Below are 22938 nucleotides of genomic sequence, written 5' to 3' on the forward strand. Positions count from 1 at the left end.
AAAAGGGGTTCGAGGAGCTGCTGGGCCTCAAGAAGGGACTCTGGGCGACTCAACAGTTTGCTCAGCGGAATTGTGAAGTATTCCATCTATTCACCAAGTCAGAATTGCAACAGCAGGCAGAGAGAGAGAGAGAGAGAGAGAGAGAGAGATTCTCAGTGACTGCATTCTTAAGTTTTCTTTCCTGAGACTTGCCAAAGTCTGAGCCTCTGCATCTCTTTTCATTCAAGCTGACAGAACATAAGAAAAGCCCCACAGAATCAGGCCATAGTCCCATCATGTTCCACCCCTTGTTCTTACAGTGGCTAATCAGGTGCCTAGGTGAAGCCCACAAGCAGAGCCCAAGGGCAACAGTGCTTTTCCTACATGCACTAGGTATTGCATACATCTACCACTGCACAGGTGGCGCTGTGGGTTAAACCACAGAGCCTAGGGCTTGCCGATCAGAAGTTCGGCGGTTCAAATCCCCACGATGGGGTGAGCTCCCATTGCTCAGTCCCTGCTCCTGCCTGGCAGTTCAAAAGCACCTCAAAGTGCAAGTAGATAAATAGGTACTGCTCTGGCAGGAAGGGGAGGGACGCAGGTGGCGCTGTGGGTTAAAGCCTCAGTGCCTAGGACTTGCCGATCGAAAGGTCGGCGGTTCGAATCCCTGCGGCGGGGTGCGCTCCTGCTGCTCGGTCCCAGCGCCTGCCAACCTAGCAGTTCGAAAGCACCTCCGGGTGCAAGTAGATAAATAGGGACCGCTTACCAGCGGGAAGGTAAACGGCGTTTCCGTGTGCGGCTCTGGCTCGCCAGAGCAGCGATGTCACGCTGGCCACGTGACCCGGAAGTGTCTCCGGACAGCGCTGGTCCCTGGCCTCTTGAGTGAGATGGGCGCACAACCCCAGAGTCTGTCAAGACTGGCCCGTACGGGCAGGGGTACCTTTACCTTTACCTTTACTGGCAGGAAGGTAAATGGCGTTTCTGTGTGCTGCTCTGGTTTGTCAGAAGTGGCTTAGTCATGCTGGCCACATGACCCGGAAGCTGTACGCCGGCTCCCTCAGCCAATAAAGCGAGATGAGCACCGCAACCCCAGAGTCAGTCATGACTGGACCTAATGGTCAGGGGTCCCTTTACCTTTACCCTTACCAGTGCTCATAGGAAAGGGAACCTTCATGCAATATACAGTACACCATATTTGCCCTCAAATCCCAGTTTTTATTTTCCTGTAAACCTCCCCGGGTTCAGTCGTTATGTCAAATGCTGTAATAAAATGGCATCATTTGAACTCGTTTGGCTTCTGTCAAACCTGTTTTGCAGGGGTCTTTTTCTCTGACTTGATAATTTAGCCATTGCATTCAGAACATGCACAAAATGGTGACCCAATGTGTATGAATGCTTTCGTGAGGCTGTTGTCCCAACCTCCATGATGGCAGCAATGGAGCGCTGTCCAATTGCAGTGATAAGAACCTGGCATATGCAGGCATGAATTCATTCCGGGCAACTTTACCATCTGACTCTCTGGCCGCAGTGTACAGAAGTGCACCCCACCAACTGTTCCAATGTCAGTCAACCAATTTATACAGCTCTCCAAGGGCAGGAAGAGCAACTCGCAATCCATAAGTGTGGTTAACTCATAGAAGATCAATTGGTTCTTCTCTGATGTATGCTGATTTTCTGTTTATTTGAAACAAATGACTCCAGGACTTAACTTGAAAGGTTACTCTTTTGGATGGTAGTTTGGAATTCTTATCCGAATTACCTTATTGGTAGGTTTCTCAGTGGTACAGCAGTTTGATCATAACTATCTAATGACCTCCATGGTTGTTCAAGGATTTGAACCTCAAAAAGATATTCCATGAGGGATCAAATGAGAAGTCCATTTAGTCTAGTATGAGAAGTCCATTTAGTCTAGCACACTGCCTATTACCCAGATACTCCTGGGAAAATCACAACCCATCAGTTGTTGTAGTTGTAGTAGTTGTTGTTTATGATATCCTGTCTTTCACCCAAGTATCCCCAAGGTGGAATACCTGGTTCTTTACATCTGCATTTTATCCACACAGCAGCTCTGTGTGGTTGGTTAGGCAGAGAGACAGTGACCTGCTCAAGGTCAAAGTAACACCATGGAAGATGGCTGAAAAATTAACTCCTCAATTGAGGCTACTAGAGGAACAAGATAAACCTTGGACAGCAGCTGGAGGAGGAGGAGAGGATGAAGAAAGAGCTGTGATTACCAATGAAAGAAGAATGGCAGATGAAATTACTGGACTATGCCAAACTGGCGAAATGGACAGGGGAAATTTGGAACCAACAGGACCAGACATTCTTGAAATACTGGAATAAATTTATGTTATATTTGAAAGACAACTGTAAACAACTGGCATCGCTAGTAGGGCTACAAGAAGCTTTGTGAGGTTAAAATTGCCATTTATTATTAAGTACAACTTAGAAATCATTTATATAAGATCATGATTTAATAGTAATAAAAATATAAGAAAATGCAATAATAGAGAATAAGTTTGAAAACCATCAGCTGGGGAGGAGGGAAGTCTCAGGCTTATATAGCCAAAATTTTATTATATTGTTATGTGAAAATGTTATTATGTTTGAAAATATTTGTAAAAACCAATAAAAAAATATTATTTTAAAAAGAAAGAGCTGTGAGTGGAGGGATGGGAATCTGTAGGACCCTCTGATAAGCTCAACAAACTTGCTGTACCCGGAACTGAGTGTGGAGAGTACAGTTGAATGGGAAACAGCATTGGGCAGCCAGAAGAAGTACCATCCATCTTGGGCCTCCCCATAAAAAGCAAGTCTAGCGAGAAAGACTAAGGCAATGCCCGCTTTTTCAAGGAACTTTTCTCAGTGTTAGATTTCTTTGTGGGTAAGCTGAGGGTTTGTTTGGGTTTGAACCTGGAGGCTGAGAGGGATGGTGTGTCAGTAGGAAAAAGAATTGATATCAATTTATATATACAGGCAACCCCCAATTTGCATGGGGGTTGTGTTCCAAGTCATCACACATGATGGTGGAGTGGCATAAGCCTGCCATGCCCCATTATGCCCCCACCCCCTTTTCCAACCACTTCCGGGTCGCCATGATGCACTTCCGGGTCACATGTCAGTTGGATGCTCGTAAATCGGTCATTGCGTATATATTAATCTTTGTACAGTGGTACCTCAGGTTACATACGCTTCAGGTTACAGACTTCGCTAACCCAGAAATAGTGCTTCAGGTTAAGAAGTTTGCTTCAGGATGAGAACAGAAATCGTGCTCTGGCGGCGCAGCAGCAGCAGGAGGCCCCATTAGCTAAAGTGGTGCTTCAGGTTAAGAACAGTTTCAGGTTAAGAACGGACCTCCAGAATGAATTAAGTTCTTAACCTGAGGTACCACTGTATTAATGTAGCATTTTTAAGTGTGTATTTTTGCAATATTTTGTTTAAGTGGTCTGTTGTTGCTTCAGTTTTCTATGCTTAGAACTGTTTTTAAAAATATTACCGGTAAGCAGTATAGAAATTAAATAATCAACAAAATCATCCAGTGAGCTTCATGGCCAAGTGAGTATTTGAAACCAGGCCCTAGTCAAACTCTCTAACTCAGAGCTTTCCAAACTGTGCATTGGCTAAAATGTGTAGGTGTGTCGTGCAAATGCTCTCTGCGCTTCTCCCAGGGCTAGAAAAGGGTTCGTTTAACCTTTGGTTTGCTAGTAAATCTGAATGACTGTGTCGCAAAATGATGCAAAACTGAATGACTGTGTCGCAAAATGATGCAAAACTGAATGACTGTGTCGCGAAATGATGCAAAACTGAATTACTGTGTCGCGAAATGATGCATGTCAAAAAGTGTGTCACCAACATGAATAGTTTGGAAAGCTCTACTCTAACTACTCTAACTACTACAGCTTTCCTAAGTGGCTAATTGGCTTCAGAGAAAGACAGTAGCAAGAACAAATTGGGTTGAATCCAGGCTAGGCCAGTTGAATTTAGGATGCATTGAAATCAATGAGACAAGGTAGTTATGCCTTAAGTTCTGTATCTAGCACAAAGAGTATTCTGAAAGCACATAATGTAGTGGAAACTATCCTGAACCCCTTGAAAGCATAAGTGTAAATAGCTAGGCAGATGGTATGGGGAAAACTCTGAGTCAATAGGAATGGGGTTTCATTCATGTCCCATGTGTGGCTCCTTCTTCTTTTTTCCTAAATCAGTGCATGCTGCCTTTATGTACCCTCTTTTATTGTTAATTTATTATTTTTATTCTTTAAAAAATGTATAGACCACATTCCATATCAATCCTGAGGCAATTTACAACCCTTAGAAGACAAGTCAACAAACATAATTTAAATTGTTCTTGTTGGTGGTGGTGTTACTCATTTACATTCCGCCTTTCTCCGAGAAGACGCCTCACAAATATTAAAACAAATGTGAATGAAACACAGAATGCTAAAAAATATATCAAAGATAATAGCTGTAAAGTAATTAAATTAGCTCCTGCCCACCTAGCAGTTCAAAAGCACGTCAAAGTGCAAGTAGATAAATAGGTACCACTCCGGCGGGAAGGTAAACGGAGTTTCCGTGCGCTGCTCTGGTTCACCAGAAGCAGCTTAGTCATACTGGCCACATGACCCAGAAGCTGTACGCCGGCTTCCTCGGCCAATAAAGCAAGATGAGCGCTGCAACCCCAGAGTTGGCAACGACTGGACCTAATGGTCCCTTTACCTTTTTAATTAAAGTGGAATTAAAACAATATAAAAACAGATTTATTAAAATACATGTAGAAGAACAAAATTTAAAGCCAATAAAAGTGATAAATGCAAATTCAAATGCATCAGTACATTTAATAAGCAAAACAGTGTCAAGACCATAGTGTGCCCCCCCCCCCCCAATACTGGGAAGTCAAAATAAAAGGTTCGACAATGGTAATATAAAGTTTCATGTAGGCGCTTTGTGCAAATTGTGCAAGTAACCTTTACAATAGCCTTGCCAGGTAGGGCAGTCCTATTATTACTTCCATACTTCAGGTGCCTGCGCTGTGGTGATTGAGGTGGGGTTGTGGTTGTTGTATTTTTTAACTCCTTATACTAAGCGACCTCCTAGATTTGGTTGCAAATTCATGTCTAGACAGTCCATTCGTCATAGCTGGTGTTAGAGTACATAGTGTGCCTCGTGAATCAAGAGCAGTTTGGTGGGTGACAGCCCAGGCCTGCACAAATACCACTCCCTGATTCATTGTGCAGCCTACACCTCTGCCTTCAGTATGGATTGCACTTCGGTTGTCCCCTGAGCGCACTTGCAAAGAGAAACTGACCTGCGGGTTTTGTGCTGATGCAGGTAACTGCCTCAATGAGAATTTCACAAGGCCTTGTTGTTCTCTTTAGGCAACCAGGATGATATTTATGCTGTCCTTCCAAGTGATACATTATTCTCAGTAAATCTCAGAACAACTCTTTGAGGTCTATCAATATTATTATCCAGGGCTGCGGCTGTAAAATGGAGTATGGAATATTTTGTCCGTTTCCCGCAAAATGGGGGAAGTCGTTTCCATGTTGGCACTAAACACACACACACACACACAATATTAAGGACCGACACTAGTTGAGATTGTGATTTGCTTTCAACTTTTTAATGCTGTATTCTATAATGCTGTAAGAATTCCTAAGATCTTCTGTTGAAGGACAGGTTGTTGTTGTTATTTGAGGGGGTTTTTAACCACCAAGATTTGTTTTTGTTTTTTAAATCAAGTGGTATATAAATTTTATAGTGTGTTGTGGTTGTTGTTGTTGTTGTTTTAGCCACAGAGCAAAGCTCTTCAAAGTTTCATCAGGTAGGCAGTTGCCTGTTTAGGGGTCATGTTCCGAACCCCTGTGCCCATACGCAAAGTTCCGTAAAATGGGGTGGACCCTAGAGAGCCCTCCTGGCTCCAGCGGAGACCCACCCTGGAGCCCAAAGAGGACCTATTAGGGTTCTGTGGAGGGTCTCCTCATGAGCTGGTGGGCCAGTGGAGCTTTGCTGAGGGTGCTCAGCCTCCCTGCCTAACAGCTGGCATGTGGGGTGGCGCAGCAGTAGCAACAGCCACTGCCCTGCACGTCAGCTGAGGAAGTCCTCTTGCCCCTGCAGCTCATGCAGAGACCCTCCTTGGAGTCCAAAGAGGACATCCTCTTCAGGCTCTGAGGAGGGTTTCCTCACAAGCCAGAGGCTTGTTGAGGCTGCTCAGCTGATGCACAGAAAAGCTCTCCAGGCCTATCTGTCCAACCCCCAGGACTCTTAGTGGACTCCCCGGGGTTCTCTCCACACTTGGTCCCCTCCACAGCCTTCTTGAGTGTTTTGCTGACATGGCTGACATGTGTCTTTGAACTGTGATCATTCCTCATGGAGGATAGAAAAGTGTGTGTGTGGCTTTTGCATTACTGGAATTTTGCATGTGCAAAGCTAAGACCACATGAATTGCTCTGCCCACTTTTGACTCTGGCTGCATCCATCACTGGCTTGTGGCCCCTGGAAGGAAATGTGACCCTTGGACCAAAAATGTCTCTCTACCCCAGAGATAGACAGTAGAGTCCTTCTTACGTGCTGTACTGCCTCTCGCTCTGAAACGGTTGTGTTACAAAATACCTTGTGTTTGGTTGCATTTGGGTTGTGCTGTTTCTTTCTCCTTCCAGCTTAGTCCTTCTGGTTTGTTTACGTTTATTCATTAGCAATTTAATGTTAGATGCTTCATCATGGGAGGCTGTCGGGACGGGGAAGAGCAGAGGGAAAATGCCAGGAATCATTAGTGTCTGTTAGCCACCGCTGCTCATCAATCTTGGCAAAGAGGGCAGCCCATCAGTTCTGGACTGGTGGACCTGTGATGCAGAAACATCATTAACAGTTAGAAATGCATCTTTTCCGGGTCAGCTCTTAATGGCTAAGAACTCCCTCGCAATTTGCTTTGCCAAGTAGTACCCCCATCCGGGCTGATTCCAAAATGACCTCATTCAAGCAAGCCGGCCCAGAAATCAATTAAGGACTGGGATGAGCTCAAGCTTGCAATGGTAGCCAGGTCTAGAATCACATCCTGCATTCCCGTGAATAGTCTTGTAAACCAGTGCTCATCTGGGGCAAAAAAAAAGTGGGGGATTACGAAAGTTTTCCAACGGTACGCTTTACAAATGTTGACCCCTTTTCCCCTCTGCATTTTTACACACTGCTCAAATCACAGACCATCTCTCCTTAGCTACCATTTTTAGAAGACTATAAGAGGTGTGTGATTCAGCTAAAACTGAGTAGGAGATCTAGGAGTCGGGCTTAAGAATTTCATTAAAGGCTGTGTACCTTGCCTATCTCCACAGTAGCTTAGACACTGGGTTTGAAGGCACAAATGACCAACACAGGAGTAGGGAACCAGTAGCTTTCCAGATGTTGCTAAACTCCAGTTGCATCATCTCTGACGACTGGCTGAATGAGGGCTAATTAACTGAGACAATCCTAGCAAGACAAAGACCCTGAGGGTGGGTGATCTCTGGATCTAGGTATTGCCTCTTTTGAATGGGTTGCACACCCTGTGATGGAGCAGGTACACAGTGTGCCTGGAGTCAGCTCTGTCACTGGAGGCCCAAGTGGCCTTGGTGGCAGGGAGCAACCACCACCAGTTTTGGGTTTTGATGCCCATTCCTAGATAGGCTACTTTGGTTCATGCATTGGTAGCCCCATGGTAACACTACTGTAATACACTGTGTATAGAGCTGCACTTGTTTAATAAGCTGTAGCCAGTGCAGAAGGAAGCAGCTAGCATGCTCAAGGCTATACACATATTACACCCGTGGTGAAAGATCTACACTTGCCTTCCTGTTAGGTACTGAGCTGCAATCAAGGTTTTGTCACATAAAAAGCCCTAAACAGCTTGAAACCAGGTTGCCTAGCAGAACATTTTCCCCATTATACCCTTGGTAAAATCCTCAGACCTTTCAAGGAGGCCTTGTGGATACTGAACTAGCCCCGTTTTGTGTGGGGCTACCTTTGAAGGTGACCCAGAAAGTACAACTAATCCAGAATGTGGCTGCAAGACTGGTGACTGGGAGCAGCTGCCGGGACCATGTAACATCGATTTGCGTTGGTTCCCAGTACATTTCTGAGCACAATTCAAAATGTTGGTGCTGACCTTTAAAGACCTAAGCGGCTTTGGCCCAGGATACCTGGGCCAAAGCCATTTCCTTCCCCATCGTTCAGACCTGACACTGAGATCCATCTCCAAGGGCTTTCTGGAGGTTTACTCACTGCAAGAAGTAAAGCTATAGGGAACCAGGCAGAGGGCCTTCTCGATGGTGGCACCCAGCCTGTGGAATGCCCTCCCATCAGATATCAAGGAAACAAAGAACTATTTTAGAAGACATCTGAAGGCCCCCTATAGAGAAGTTTTAATCTTTTACTGGGTTTGATGTTTTAATTTGTTGGAAGCTACCCAAAGTGGCTGGAGCAGCCCTGTCAGTTGGGCGGCATATAATAATTTGTCATCATCATCATTATTACATGGACCAATTGTCCAGCTCTGTACAGGGCAGCTTTTTGTGTTCCTAATGTTCCAGGTTCAATCCATGCCCTTTCTAGGTATTTATCTAGATTATTTATATACTACCCTTTGCATAGGCCAAAGTCACAACAGGTAGATAAGAATCCATAAAATCCATAAAAATGCACAAAAGCATCAATTGCTGCCAGTTACTAATAGCAACAGGCCTCTTCTCCTCCAAATGTCTTCTGAAAATGATGCCCCATAAAAGGATCTGGTAGCAGATAATGGGAAAGATTTCAGCCTCAGAGCTTAGACAGCCTCTGCTGGTCAGAGCAAACAGTATTGGTCTAGCAAGTTGCATAATCTTACCTGTTTTATGACAGCTTCCTCTATTCCTTATGTTTTGCAAGGCAAAACAACAATTGTTGCAGCTTTAGCATAAACTGAGGTGGTTGATTTGTGAAACGCACAAGTGTGTCGTTTCAGTTTGGTCATCTAGCTCAGTTTTGTTAGGCAACCTGGGATATTAAGTATTCAAATGATAATTTGGAACAAGAAAATACTCTTACAGAGAATCACCACCACCACCCCCCAGGTAAAAATAAAAACTTGGCTTGGATTGGATGTGCCTTGAATTTTGTAAAGGAGCTTTGGTTAACTTACAGGCAAAGGCTTTATTGGGTACCATGTGGCAATTAGTTGGAGAAGGGAAAGAGATTGCAGTTTAATTAATATTCTAATCCCAACGTTAACAGTCTTCCTGCCAAGTCAGCAAGGCTGCATGTTCTGTTTGCAATCCTTGTGATTCAGCCGGGGTGACATTCGTCAGCTCTCTCCAGAAAAGAAACCCACTTGTAAATTTAGCTCAAAAATTAGCAAATGTCAATATGTCGCAGAAAAGTTTTAATCAGGGCTGTCACATAGCAGTTTTTCTGTCGACAAACACAAAGAGACCTTTCATGCAACATAATTTACACAATCTTCACTCGCATAAAGTGTGAATTAAGGAGTCGCTCATTGGCTCCGGGCATTGAAGTAGAATCAACCTCCCTCTGTGTGTTTTATTGTTATTTTCAGAGCGGTTTTTTTGTTTTTTTAAACCCTGCAGGTAAATAGTATTACCAAGTGGCTCATTCTACACCCTCCATACACACCAGTCATGAGGCTCTTGCTGCTTTCTGCTTGCGTGATGCTATTGACCGCCTCCCAAAGTGCTGCCGTCAGCTTCCCAGAAGACGACGACCCTATTAATGTTGTCGACTACCACTGTGAGTAACCAGCAGGAACAAACTTGCCATTTATTTGTTGTTGTTGTTGAGGGAAAGCAGTTGTTCCTTCTGAGATTGACTTGGCTTTTCACCTATTAGGCAATTCCATCATTAATAATAATAATAATAACAATAATAGCATTCAAAAGTGTGCAGTAAATTCAAGTTTGTTTGTTTTAAAGCGTGTTTGCAGAGTTCCTGCCGTATATTCATTTATATTCAGTGCATTATGCAAGGAATTAGTTTAAGCCTTCTGCTCCCAGTATATACAGCTAATCAATGTTGTCTATTGATTCTTTAGCTCTATAATCCTGAGTGATGGCGTAACCCATTTTTACTTGCAGATTCAAGGCAATATCCAGTATTTAAAGGACGCCCTTCAGGCAATGAATCCCAGCATAGGCTGGACTTTCAACTGATGTTGAAAATTCGAGACACACTTTATATTGCTGGCAGGTAATTTTCCCGCAGTCAGTTGATTAAATTAAAATTCTCTCTCTCTCCCTCCTACCCACCCCTGCCCTGGTTGGTTTTGCATTTAATCTGTGCACCTTGTTTAAAAGTAATCTGTAGAGAATGGGATCGGGAAATAGAATTGGAAGGGGGAAATGAATGCACAGAGGGAGAGGGACACAATATATTGCAGAAGAGAAGCCCTGCTAGATCAGACCATCTAATCCAGCCACCTCTTTTGAACAGGGCTGATACAGATATCCCCAAGAAATCCAGTAGGGTTAAATGGTAATGCATGTATGAGACACACATTTCTAGACTGGAAACCAGGTATGTGCGAGTGTATCAGTCTCTCGTTTCTGGCAGCACTGCCAACTGCCTCCCTTGAGTAGGTGTCCTTGGTACTAGGGAAGAAGGAGAAATGCAATTAAGTTGGCAGTTAAAGGGAAACTTGCCTAATTCTCGCTTTCTGAAACAATAAATGTTTGGAAATGCCTCCAAAATGTGCACTTTTTCAAATTTATGGGGATGCAAGTAATGTGTCCCCAAACCCTTTAGATTAAGGTAAAGCATGCATAAAAACGTATGTATTGGTTGAAAATAACATGCTAAATTGCATTATTTAATGGCTTGAGAAAATGTGAAAAGTGGTCAGAAATTGTGTTTATTCAGGGAAATCAGCACTAAAATGCTGATAATTTTTCAAAAAATGTATTTTTTGAAAAGTGGCAAATCGCTGCACAAATGTGGAGAACTGTCATGAAATGAGAAACTGACAGAAGCCAGATTGACATATTCTTCCACCCCTAGTTGACACCCAAATGCTTCTCCTCCCAGTGTAGTATGACCCAGCTATATGGTATGGAGGTTTCATGGATCTGTTCCAGAACTGTAGCTGCAGGGAGAGGGAGTTGTGTGGTCCTTTGGGGGGCTATTCCTGGCCGCTATCTGAATTGTTTGTTTCCATTTTCCCCCATTTTTGTTCTCTGTCCCATTAACTTATGGAAAAGTAAGCGAGCTCATACAGACAATATTTTACCAAGTTTACTGTAGTTTACGCAGTTGCTTCATCAATAGTAAATGCAGACTTGCCTTCTGCTATTCTGCCCATTTGGTGCCCTGGGATAACTGGATTTTTAAAAATTTAACTAGTATTTAACTAGTATCGATTCTTTGTAACTTTGAGAAAACTATTTGACTTTAAAATAAACGTGTGACTGTTGCTCTGCACTTATTCTTCACTATGGGCCTTCTCTATGACATAGCAGAGAGGGTCCTGCTGCAAGATAGTCACCTCAGTAAGTGAGCTTTGGTGCCATTACGAAGTCCTTCTTCATAATGGCTGGGCACAAATAAATTATTATTATTATTATTATTATTATTATTATTATTATTATTATTATTATTATTATTATCCCAGGGGCACAGTATCCCCATTTAATAGAATGAGGAGGGTGCTATTTGGATATTCATTCTCTTTTATATATATTATTATTATTATTTATTGGTTTTCCAAATTAATACAAATCTGTACAAATTATTTAAATTTAATACAATTTCTTTAAAAAAATAGGTTTCCCACTCCTGTTGCAAACATATGTTCTTTACTTCCTGATGAGAAATTACTTCATTCTTCTTTAATCTCCTCTTCATCCTTCTCTTGATGTTAGTCCATTCTCACAGCTGACCTCTGTAATTTCCTTCCAACAGCACCTCTGTTGTTTTACATCAATATAAAGTCCATTTCATGTGTGTAGTCCTTCATAAACGCTCTCAGACCTGGTTTGTTGAGAGTTAATGTTTGTTTCCAATTTGGATGTTCATTCTCAGTGAGTTGAGGGGGTTTGATGGTGTCTTATTCCCATTTTCCCCTCTGCTCTTATAGGGATCAAGTTTACACTGTGAACTTGAACGACATTCCAAAGGGAGAAGTTGCTCCAAGCAAGGTATTGGAAAAACAGCTTAATTTGGGGGTTGTTGTTGTCGTTTAAAAAAGAAACAAATAATAATAATTCTACATTAAACATTAGAATGTTCTTATTTTCGTTTCTTCATTTTATTGGAACAGAAATTAACATGGCGGTCAAGGCAACAGGACAGAGAGAACTGCGCAATGAAGGGAAAACACAAAGTACGTTTTGTCCCTTCCCTCCCCCATACACCTTTTTTTAAAAAAGCAGAAAAACATTTAAATCCTTGTTTATGTTTTTTAAAGTTGGGCTTGAAGCCAATGTACAACTGATAATGAACGAGGCCCCATCTGAACAGTATGTTCAAAGCAGTATCATGTCATTTTTAAACTGTCATTGCTGCCCTCAAGGAATCCTGGGAACTATAGTTTATTAACGGTGCTTATTCCCCTCACAGAACTACAATTCCCAGAGACCCCCGGAAAGAGGGATTGAATGTGTTAAACCACTCTGGGAACCAATGCTCTGTGAGGAGAATAGACGTTTCCTAACAACTCTTTGCACCCATAACAAACAACTGCACTGGGGGTTTCCCCCTGACAATCAAGCTGTATTAGTGAATAAAAAAATACATACATACAGTTCCTAGGATTCTTTGACTGTTTGGAGTGATATGATACTGCTTTAAATGTATAGTGGAGATGGGACTTGGAATCTACTTACAGACACAAGAATTTGCATTTTATGCAACTGCCCCTGAATGGCCTCAGTATATAGGAGCATCTGTTGTCTGCTTCAGCTGATATGATAACTGTGTCTCCTCCTGGCCCATGGTGGCTTTTTCCTCAGTACTCCAGGCATAACCAACTCCCAAGACTGGATTACTGCAATACACACCATGTGCATCTTCTCTTATGCTCGGTACAGAAACTGCAGTTATTGCAGCACGATTCCTGGCAGGAGTGAGATTTCTCCAGTGCTGTGCTCAAAGATCTGCACACATCCTGCTGATCTGTTAGAAGTCCCAAGTTATAACAGGTTACAATTCAAGGTGTTACTGTTAGTATATGAACCCCTTAACAGTTTCGGCTCAGTTTTCTTGAAGGCCTTATCCCCTATGCGCTCACTCAATCCCTTCATATATAGAACTGGCGTTTTTACAAATGTCAGCCAACGTGCAAGAAATCAAATTTTTTAGTATGGCAGTGCTTTCACTTTGGAACTCCCTGCCGATGGATATCAGGCATAAACTTTACTGTTTATGACATCTCCTAAAATCTCTTTTGCTTATGCAAACCTACCTAGACGTGTAATTTTTTTGTGTATATTTGTTTTAAAACTGTCGATTTTATCAATATTCACTCACTTTTATTATGTTGTACTTGTTGTCAAAGCGACAGCTACTTTATATTTTTATGTAAACGGCTTATAGGTTTTTCTGATTAAGTGGTATATAAAATGTGTGTGTGTTTGATTGTGTGTGTATTCATAATAAATCACACTCAGAAACAGGGATGTTGCAATATAAATGTCAGGATCTTTTGAATTTTTATCTCTTTTGGTTTTGTTCTCGTGTCATTCAAAATTTGTCATCTCGACATTCCACTTCTCTAATAAACAAATCGTATTTGTGAGTCAATGTGAGTATTTGTGAGTAAACCAGTCTCTCTTCTTCTTTTCCAGGACGAATGCCATAATTTTATTAAAGTCTTTGTCCCCAGGAATGACGAGATGGTGTTTGTCTGTGGAACCAATGCTTTTAACCCCATGTGCCGCTACCTTAGGGTAAGGACCTCAGCGCAGTAAGACAGAAGCTTTTCTATGTGTTGCTGTTGTGGGTATCTTCCTCATCATCGCCTCCAAGGAGATGAGGGTTGTGTTCATGGTTCTCTTCCCTCTTGTGAGATATATGAGGCTGACTTGATAGGAACCGGCCCAGATTTAGCCAGTGTACCTCATCAACCCCAGCTAGCATGGTCCATAACCAGGGATGATGGAAGTTGTAGTCCGAAACCAGCTGGGGTTGAGGAGAGTTGGAGTCCATCAGCATCTGTTAGGCTATCTCTGTTCACCCAGTGAGCTTCATAGCTAAGTAAGGAATTGAACCTTTTCCTCCCAGGCCCTAATCTAGCATTCTAGCCACACTGGTTCACTTTTATGAAGAATCCTCAGCGAAAGCCCTGCTGATCTGGCTGGGCGTGATGTGAACCAGGGAGCTCATCAGCAAGCAGGGCTGGTAGTTGTTTTTTAGCCATGACTAGTGGCTCATCAAGGATCAAGGGACGCGGGTGGCACTGTGGGTTAAACCACAGAGCCTAGGACTTGCCGATTAGAAGGTCGATGGTTCGAATCCCCATGACGGGGTGAGCTCCCGTTGCTCGGTCCCTGCTCCTGCCAACCTAGCAGTTCGAAAGCGCATCAAAGTGCAAGTAGATAAATATGGACCGCTCCGGCGGGAAGGTAAACGACGTTTCCGTGCGCTGCTCTGGTTCGCCAGAAGCGGCTTAGTCATGCTGGCCACATGACCCGGAAGCTGTACGCCGGCTCCCTCAGCCAATAAAGCGAGATGAGCGCTGCAACCCCAGAGTCAGTCACGACTGGACCTAATGGTCAGGGGTCCCTTTACCTTTACCTAGTGGCTCATCACTGCAGAAAGCTCTGCTCCATGCCGGTTGCAGAAGCAATGGCGAGAAAGCTGTTCTGACCTCTGGCACCATGTCTGAGGACACCCCATGTCTGGGGTGAGGATTTATGTTTTGTGTTATTGCAGCCTGTTGTGATCTGCATTTGAGAATTGTTTGCTTGAAAGGTGGGATCCAAACCCTTCACTGCTCCTTTTACAGTGACTAGTGTAAAAATCTTTATCAAATTTTCTGGGATGATCAGATGCATTTTTTGTGCTTTCGAATCAACTTGCATCCCAGTTTGATCAAGGGCTGTGTTGCAGCAATCAGTCCGGAACTGATCCCAGACACTTGGAGTTGATGAGAGGATTATGATGCCCATTTTATTTTACTCTATGTTGTTTTTTGTCTGCCTTACCTAATTTTATTCTCTTTTACTCTATTGTACACATTCAGTTAATGTGTGTTACGTGCTTTGTATTTTGTTTCCTTAGTGCTGGTGATTGACTGTAGCAATAAAAACGTGGTCTTCATTTGTTGTCGAGCTGAGAACTGGGGGTTGATCCAGTGCTAGTCCTCCTCAGAGTAGACCCATTGAAGTTAATGGACATACTAATTTAGGTTCATTAATTTCAATGGGTTTACTCTGAGTAGCATCGGAAACAACCCTGTATCACAAAATTTGGAGGGATGCAAAATCCCAAGGATTATTACGTTCCAGTCCCATATATTTGGAGGGGAAGATGTGAATTAGGTTAGTTTGCTTAAAAATGTGGACTGAATGAAATTTTCTCCCGCTGTTGTTCCCCAGCACTGATAATTTAGTGGCATTCTGCCTCCCTGAACCTGGAGGTCACATATAGACATCATGACGCATAGCCTTGTGGATGTAAAAGCTATCGTCCTTTGCACAGCTCCTTGAGGACCAGTTCTTAAGCATTAAATGGAAGATTAGATCAAGTCTGACAGAGTGAATGATGGTGTATGCAAAGCAGCAATGCTCCCCCCCAAAAAAATCACACTTCCTGCAGAGCTTGATGTGACACCGCCAAACAATTTATTTTTCTTCCACAGCTGAATACCTTGGAGTACGATGGAGAAGAATTCAGCGGCTTAGCCAGGTGCCCGTTCGACGCCAGGCAAACCAACGTCGCCCTCTTTGCTGGTAAGAACATTTTCTCTCACGAATCCTGGTGAAAAATGATACAGAGAGTGATGCGGAGAGGACGGGAGATTTTAAAGAAACTGTATCACATCAGTGTGCCTCTGCAGAGGATTTTTTTCTTTAAAGTCTAATGCATCTTTTGGGGAAATTAGTAATCACATTGTCAACTGGTTTACGTTGAGATGACTAAATCACACACACCCCTGCCCTGGAACAGTTCTGGCCCCAAAGTAGTTTCTTTTTCTGGAGCTCTGGTGGTTCCATCAACTTTTAATTAAGTTATGTTGGGGTGGAGGACAGAATCCTGCTCACAATTCCATTTGACTGAAGAAATCTTACACAGCAATCCTATAACTTAAATGGGGCATACGTCTGAGTAGAACTGCACTGTTAATTGATTCATGAAACAATTGACTCTGCACAGATTTGTGGAGGGGCGGGGATGGCATTTCTAATTAGAAAAGGAGTGGTAGAGGTTCTCCATAGTGTTTGGCTTCAAGTAGAGGCTGGGCAGTCATCTATTGAGCACAGTGGTGCCTCAGGTTACAGACGCTTCAGGTTTCAGACGCTTCAGGTTACAGACTCCGCTAACCCAGAAATAGTACCTTGGGTTAAGAACTTTGCTTCAGGATGAGAACAGAAATCGTGTGGCGGCAGTGGGAGGCCACATTAGCTAAGTGGTGCTTCAGGTTAAGAACAGTTTCAGGCTAAGAACGGACCTCCAGAATGAATTAAGTTCTTAACCCGAGGTACCACTGTATGTTCTAGCTCTGGAATTCCCAAGGGTTGGTGGACCGGGCGGCTCTGATTCCTTGAGTTGCATCCAACATTCTCCATCCATTAGCGCAAGGGATCTTGAGCGGGCAGGCAGGTGAGTTTTCATTTTGGGGAAATTGCACCAGCAAAAACTCACTGCACAGTCTATTGTGCAACAAAGTTGCCAGCAAACCTGCTTAGACATTGATATGATAGCCATGTTCAAATATATAAAAGGATGTCACATAGAGGAGGGAGAAAGGTTGTTTTCTGCTGCTCCAGAGAAGCGGACACGGAGCAATGGTTCCAAACTACAAGAAAGAAGATTCCACCTAAACGTTAGGAAGAACTTCCTGACTGTAAGAGCTGTTCGACAGTGGAATTTGCTGCCAAGGAGTGTGGTGGAGTCTCCTTCTTTGGAGGTCTTTAAGCAGAGGCTTGACAACCATATGTCAGGAGTGCTCTGATGGTGTTTCCTGCTTGGCAGGGGGTTGGACTCGATGGCCCTTGTGGTCTCTTCCAACTCTATGATTCTATGACATTTTCTTGCACAGCAACAAAACATTTCACCAGCAGAAGCATGCCACTAAGTGACCTTGACTTGGTGCTAAATTGGAGACAACCCTTGGTTTTTAGATGAAGCACATATACATTTATCTATCTATCTATCTATCTATCTATCTATCTATCTATCTATCATCATCATAATCTATCTATCTATCATCTATCTATCTATCTATCTATATCTATCTATCTATCTATATCTATCTATCTATCTATCTATCATCTATCTATCTATCATCTATCATCTATCTATCAATCATTGTTACGTTGTGAGGATGCTACAGTTGTGCATGCTTAAAGGTAAAGGGACCCCTGACAGTCGCGGACAACTCTGGGGTTCTGGCGTTCATCTCGCTTTACTGACCGAGGAAGCCAGCGTTTGTCCACAGACAGTTTTTCCGGGTCATGTGGCAAACATGACTGAGCCGCTTCTGGCGAAACCAGAGCACCACACAGAAACACAGTTTATCTTCCCGCCAGAGCGGTACCTATTTATCTACTTGCACTTTGACGTGCTTTCAAACTGCTAGGTGGGCAGGAGCAGGGACCGAACAATGGGAGCTCACCCCATCGCAGGGATTCGAACCGCCAACCTTCTGATCGGCAAACCCTAGGCTCTGTGGTTTAATCCACAGCGCCACCTGTGTCCCTAGGCTTGGCTAAATGATGCAATAGGCATTATCTTAAAAGATGCATACCTTTTTAGCACAGGAGAGAATGCTTCTTCTAAGATGGTGGTTGCCCTCTGTATCTTTTTTCTGTGCTGCTGCATTCTGTCTGTCTGTCTGTCTGTCTGTCTGTCTGTCTGTCTGTCCACGGAGAAAGAGAGAGAGAAATCTATTTTAATCAAAGGCACCTTTCTTAGTTGGTCATGAGATGTTGTTTATTATTTCACATATATACAATAGGCAATATTAATCCAAGAGAACAAAAGTGAAGTAATGGAAAGTATGTTAATGGAAGCTTATGATATATATTTTTTCTTGATCTACATAAAGTCTCTATATAATTATACAAGGGTTCCTGTAATGGTTGTAAGGGGTTACTTGTGCGTAAGTTGCCTGCTAGTTGTGTCCGATTGCCTGGTTCACCATGCCTTGGCTGACAGCCCACCCTCCGTGGCCGGTCAGTCGCTTGCAGAATCTGTCATTGGGCGTTTCTTGAACCTTTTCCAGCATAAGAGCTGTTTGACGCCAAGTCTCCTCCTATTTTCCCTGCGCGGAACTCGTCTGCGCAAGTAAGGGGAAGGCAGGGGTGTGCCAGCGCTCTCCCCACTAGTCTCTGATGCAGGGTCTTGGAGACCAGTCTCCAATTCCTCCATCTCCCTCCCTTCTCTACTGGTGTTGCGCTGAATTCCTTCCCCCCTGCTGGTCCCCTCTCCGGCATTGCTCTGGAGCCCTGCCTCCGCCTCTCACTCTGATGTCAGTTCCCTGACAGGTCCATTATAACATACCTAATAAAATGTGTGGATTTACATTTCCCTGTACTTTATGACACCAGTACATTTTAAATGCACCGTTTTTCGATAAAATTATCATAAGATTGAACGTAAGGTTTCATTTGACTAATTTGACCCAGAAAAGTCCTTCCAGATGTTGCCCTCTGACCAATGGCCTGAACCTGGTATCCTCCAGATACCATTGGACCACAGCTCCCATTACCCCGGACCATCAGCTATGCTGGCTGGAACTGATCGATACTAGCTGCAATGGCTTCATTCTACCCACAGTGTTGGAGTTAGTATGCCTCCGAATCAGTGGCATGTGTTGAAATTTTTCGCAGGGGAACGGTTAGGGCCAGAGGCAGCTGTTTGTGAGGGCAACATCACATGTGTGAGCATTGAGCCTCTCTCCCTAAGCTGAGCAGAAGCCTCCTTGGCTTTGGAAAGGAGGCACCAGGCTTTAATACTTTAATACTCTGATTTTCCAGGAATGTGTAGGGGGCGTTCCCCTACCCTTGTCCCCCTAGACCACTGACTGCACAGCACTGCTTCCCACAAGCACCTAGTTTGCCAGGATGCTGGACTCGTGAGCCATTGGCCTGATCCAGAAGGGCTTGTCTTCTGTAAACCAAGGATGATGTTCAAACAATGAGGGAGCCGGTATGGCACAGGACCAAAATGGCATTTACCGTATTTTTCACTCTGTAAGACACACTTTTCCCCTCCTAAAAAGTAAGAGGAAATGTGTGTGCGTCTTACGGAGTGAATGCAGGCGCTCCCTTTAAAGGGAGCTCCGCACACTCTTTAAAGGGAGCGCGGTTCTTGGGGGAGCCTTCCTCCCGCTGCCCGGGAGACGCTGTGCGCGGCTATCCCATAAGCCAGGACAGCAAAAGGGATCTCTGTGCAGCAATCCCTCTTGCTGTCCTGGCTTCGCTGCATGAAGCATCTTTTTTTTATATATATATAAATATATTTTATTAAGGGTGTTCTTGTTTTACAGTGTAAGTATAATGCCTCGTATTTTTTTTTTCTTCTTCTTCCATGTAACGTTTTTACAAATCCGTTTCATTTGTTGAGGCATTAGGGGGAGAAGAAAACAGAAAGAAAAAAGAAAGGGGGGGTGGGGAGAGGGAGGATGGATGGGGGTGGGGTTGGGTGGCGGTGTTTCTATTATGTTTAATGTATGTAGAGTTTGGTGTCAGCGTTGCTTGTGTTGTTCACTTGTGTTCCTTTGGTGGTGAGAGAGGTTGGGGTTGGCTTAGGGTGTGATTGTTTGCTTGTGATTGGGTGTGGTGATCTTTGTTTTCGTGTGTGAGTGAGGTGGGTGGGTGTTTTGGATCAAGTTAGCCATATTGATTTGTATGCTGTTGGTGGATTATTGTCATTGTCCTGTTGGGCTGTGTATGTGATAAAGGGGAGCCATACCGAGGTGAAGGTGTCTTCTTCTGTTTGTCCCCGTGTCAGTTTCAGTTTGTTAGTTAATTTTTCTAGTAGGGCTGTTTCCCATACTATTTGGTACCATTGGCCCTGCATGAAGCATCTTGAGGGCAGTGGGAGCCTTCATCCCACTGCCCTGAAGAGGCTTCACTCAGCTATCCCAGAAGCCAGAACAGCAAGAGGCTATCCCAAAAGCCAGATCCCTCTTGCAGTTCTGGCTTCTGGGATTCAGATTTTTTTTTCTTTCTTGTTTTCCTCCTCCAAAAACTAGGTGCATCTTAGTCTGGTGCGTCTTACAGAGCTAAAAATACGGTAATTCCAAGGATACCAGATTTAAACGGACAGCATGGAAAAGGACTAATTAGTTGAAATGGACTTTCAACCAGTGCTTTGTCTTCCAATATATTTTTCATCCTCTGTTGTTTCAGTGTAGTATTTTTTAAAAATATATACATTAAGAGTTCAATACAGTACCATTTTCATATTTTGGGTCTCGTTTGTGCACTCTTACATAAACCAGAACATATGGTGGGCACCAGTTTGGGGGAGGCTGCATCATGCAGTCCAAACAGATGGGCTCCATGTCTGTGAAAGCGTTGCAACGAAGGGATGCCAACTTTCAGAGCCTGACCACCCAAGAGGGAGCTGGATTGTTCCAGCCTCTGGTGTCTGCTTAACCCCCGTGGCCCAAAGAATACAAAAATGATAAGAGGTTACTCAGAATTAAAATGAATACTAAATGCCTCATTTGTTCTATTGTTTCAGATGGCAAACTCTATTCTGCAACGGTTGCAGATTTTCTGGCAAGTGATGCAGTAATTTACCGAAGCATGGGGGACGGGTCGGCATTGAGAACAATAAAATACGACTCCAAGTGGATTAAAGGTACTTATAGTGAAATACTAATAATTGCAGCTTGTAATGTCTTTGTAGGCCCCTAGCTGGAGATTGTGTGCATTGTGGAGTGGTGATATTCTCCATTTCGTTTAACCCAATTATTACAAAGCAATCACTCTTTTTGCTGATGACTAGACTTTCTCAGTGTTCAAAGCTTTAGCTCACTCTTTGAGGACTGAGGCACATTTAAAAATAAAATTGGAGGTATACTTGTAAGAGTATACTGGTTTGATTCCCCCCCACACTGATTTGTTTGGACCTAACCATTGTTTATGGTTACGTGCACAAGTCTTGGGACCATGTTTCTCGTTCCCTCCCTCTTCTGACACAGCCATGGGGAGATCAGAAGCTTTCACTGCAGATTTCAATCACTGAATTCAAGCACTGCATCCGAACCACCTATACCATGGTTAATAATAACTTCAATGGATTGAAGCGCAAACTTTGCTTTGTAAACTATGGTTTGAAGTTGTCTTGCTTCAAACAAACCATCGCTAAAACTAAACACAGTTTATGCAGGTTCAAACATAGCATTTAACTGAAGTGAATCTAAAATAGGCATAGTGGCAAATTCTCTAATCTGTGTCCCAGTACTCAGTCTGGGAATAACTTATTTAGCCCCTTAAGACTCCAATCATAGGGGAAAGTACCATTGATTTCAGTGGGCCTTACTTCTGAGTAGCCATGTATAAGATTGCTCTGCATTAGTTATATCAAAATTTGATATAATTCCACATACAGTTGTGCATAAAATTAAAATTGCATCTTTTTCTTCTGTAAGTTCTTTTAAATGAAAGAGCTACAACCACCCACGTCCCGATACATGGCATGAAGGATCTGATATTATATATAACCAGCTGCAGTTTGTGGGTGTGTGAAAAAGAATCGGGGCAAGCTCCATGGCTGTGAGCATATATTCTCCTTTCAGTGGAGCACAACCCAAAGCCCACTTCTTCTTTTTGTCTTCATCCAAAAAAAGATCTGGCCCAGGAATGAAACCCTTTCCCACCCACCCCCCACCCCCCAATCCGCAATAAGTTAATGAATGAAGCTGTAGTAACAAAAGGCCGGAGCTGCAATACAATTCCTCAGAGGCCTTTTTACAGTCCATTAGCCGACATTAAAGTCTGCACATTCATTGAAGCTCAACTCCATCTGTACTTGGATGTCCTAAAGTGCCTTGAATAGTGGATTTCACTATGTAACTACAGGATACACTTTGGCATCTGTACGCACCAGATCTGCATAGCAGCTGCAACAGCAGCCTGTTTGTAGCACTAATGAAGACTGTAATGCCTGTAACCTTCAGAGAGCTTTCTAGTGAGTTGCTGCAAAAGAGCATCTCACGAGAGGCACATGGAACAGGCTGGACCCATTGATTCCTCCCATAATATACCCTACCTTTCCTCCAAGCAACTCTAGGGTTCCCCAGTCAAATAAGCCAAAAGGTAGTGACTGGCCCAAGATCACAGATTTTAACTGTTTTGATGTGTTTGATGTGTAAATCCCTTGAGATGGTGGTTGAGAAGGCAATTGATAAATTAACTGAAATCATAGCAGAATAACTTTATGTATTCCTTTTCCATTGAGATCCTATGTTGGTGATTTGTTTCTGACAGAATGACTCTGAACTTCTGTGATGTGCCAGCAGCTCTTGGAAGAGCTTCCTTTTAAAAAAATGATGGTCTCTTATTCTTACATGGGGTCTTCTAATGCTTTCCAGAGCCGCACCTGCACAGTGTCAGTAATGCTTCATCATTTGCCTATAATTCACTGTTGTGATGTTGTGCTAGACAGGGGTCGGCAAGGTTTATCTTGCCTGGGCCAGATCGGTCCCGCGAGATCCCTCCGTGGCCTGGATCGTGTGTGCGTGCCCACGATTTTCGGTGTCTACGTGTGTGCAAACATGATTTTCGGTGCCGCGATTTAGCGCAGCGCACGAACAGGCAGCTCGGTTTG

General features: G+C 43.4%; 1 protein-coding gene across 25 annotated transcripts in view; it reads left to right on the plus strand.

The window, feature by feature from the left end:
- SEMA6D (semaphorin 6D) overlaps positions 1-22938 on the plus strand; it is a 415862-nt gene that overhangs the window by 367364 nt on the left and 25560 nt on the right. For 24 of the 25 annotated variants that reach the window (XM_083712525.1, XM_083712528.1, XM_083712515.1 and 21 more), the window contains 7 exons: positions 9573-9732; positions 10077-10188; positions 12071-12131; positions 12254-12316; positions 13779-13880; positions 15794-15884; positions 20848-20967. In XM_083712525.1, the coding sequence (XP_083568651.1) occupies positions 9624-9732; positions 10077-10188; positions 12071-12131; positions 12254-12316; positions 13779-13880; positions 15794-15884; positions 20848-20967 (658 nt within the window). In that variant the 5' untranslated portion in view covers positions 9573-9623. Of the gene's footprint in view, positions 1-9572; positions 9733-10076; positions 11532-11605; positions 12132-12253; positions 12317-13778; positions 13881-15793; positions 15885-20847; positions 20968-22938 lie in introns of all 25 variants that reach the window. The other variant, XM_083712520.1, reaches the window with a different exon arrangement.

Source organism: Podarcis gaigeae, assembly GCF_964106915.1.
Source record: "Podarcis gaigeae genome assembly, chromosome: 14".
NCBI classification, from domain to species: Eukaryota; Metazoa; Chordata; class Lepidosauria; order Squamata; family Lacertidae; genus Podarcis; species Podarcis gaigeae.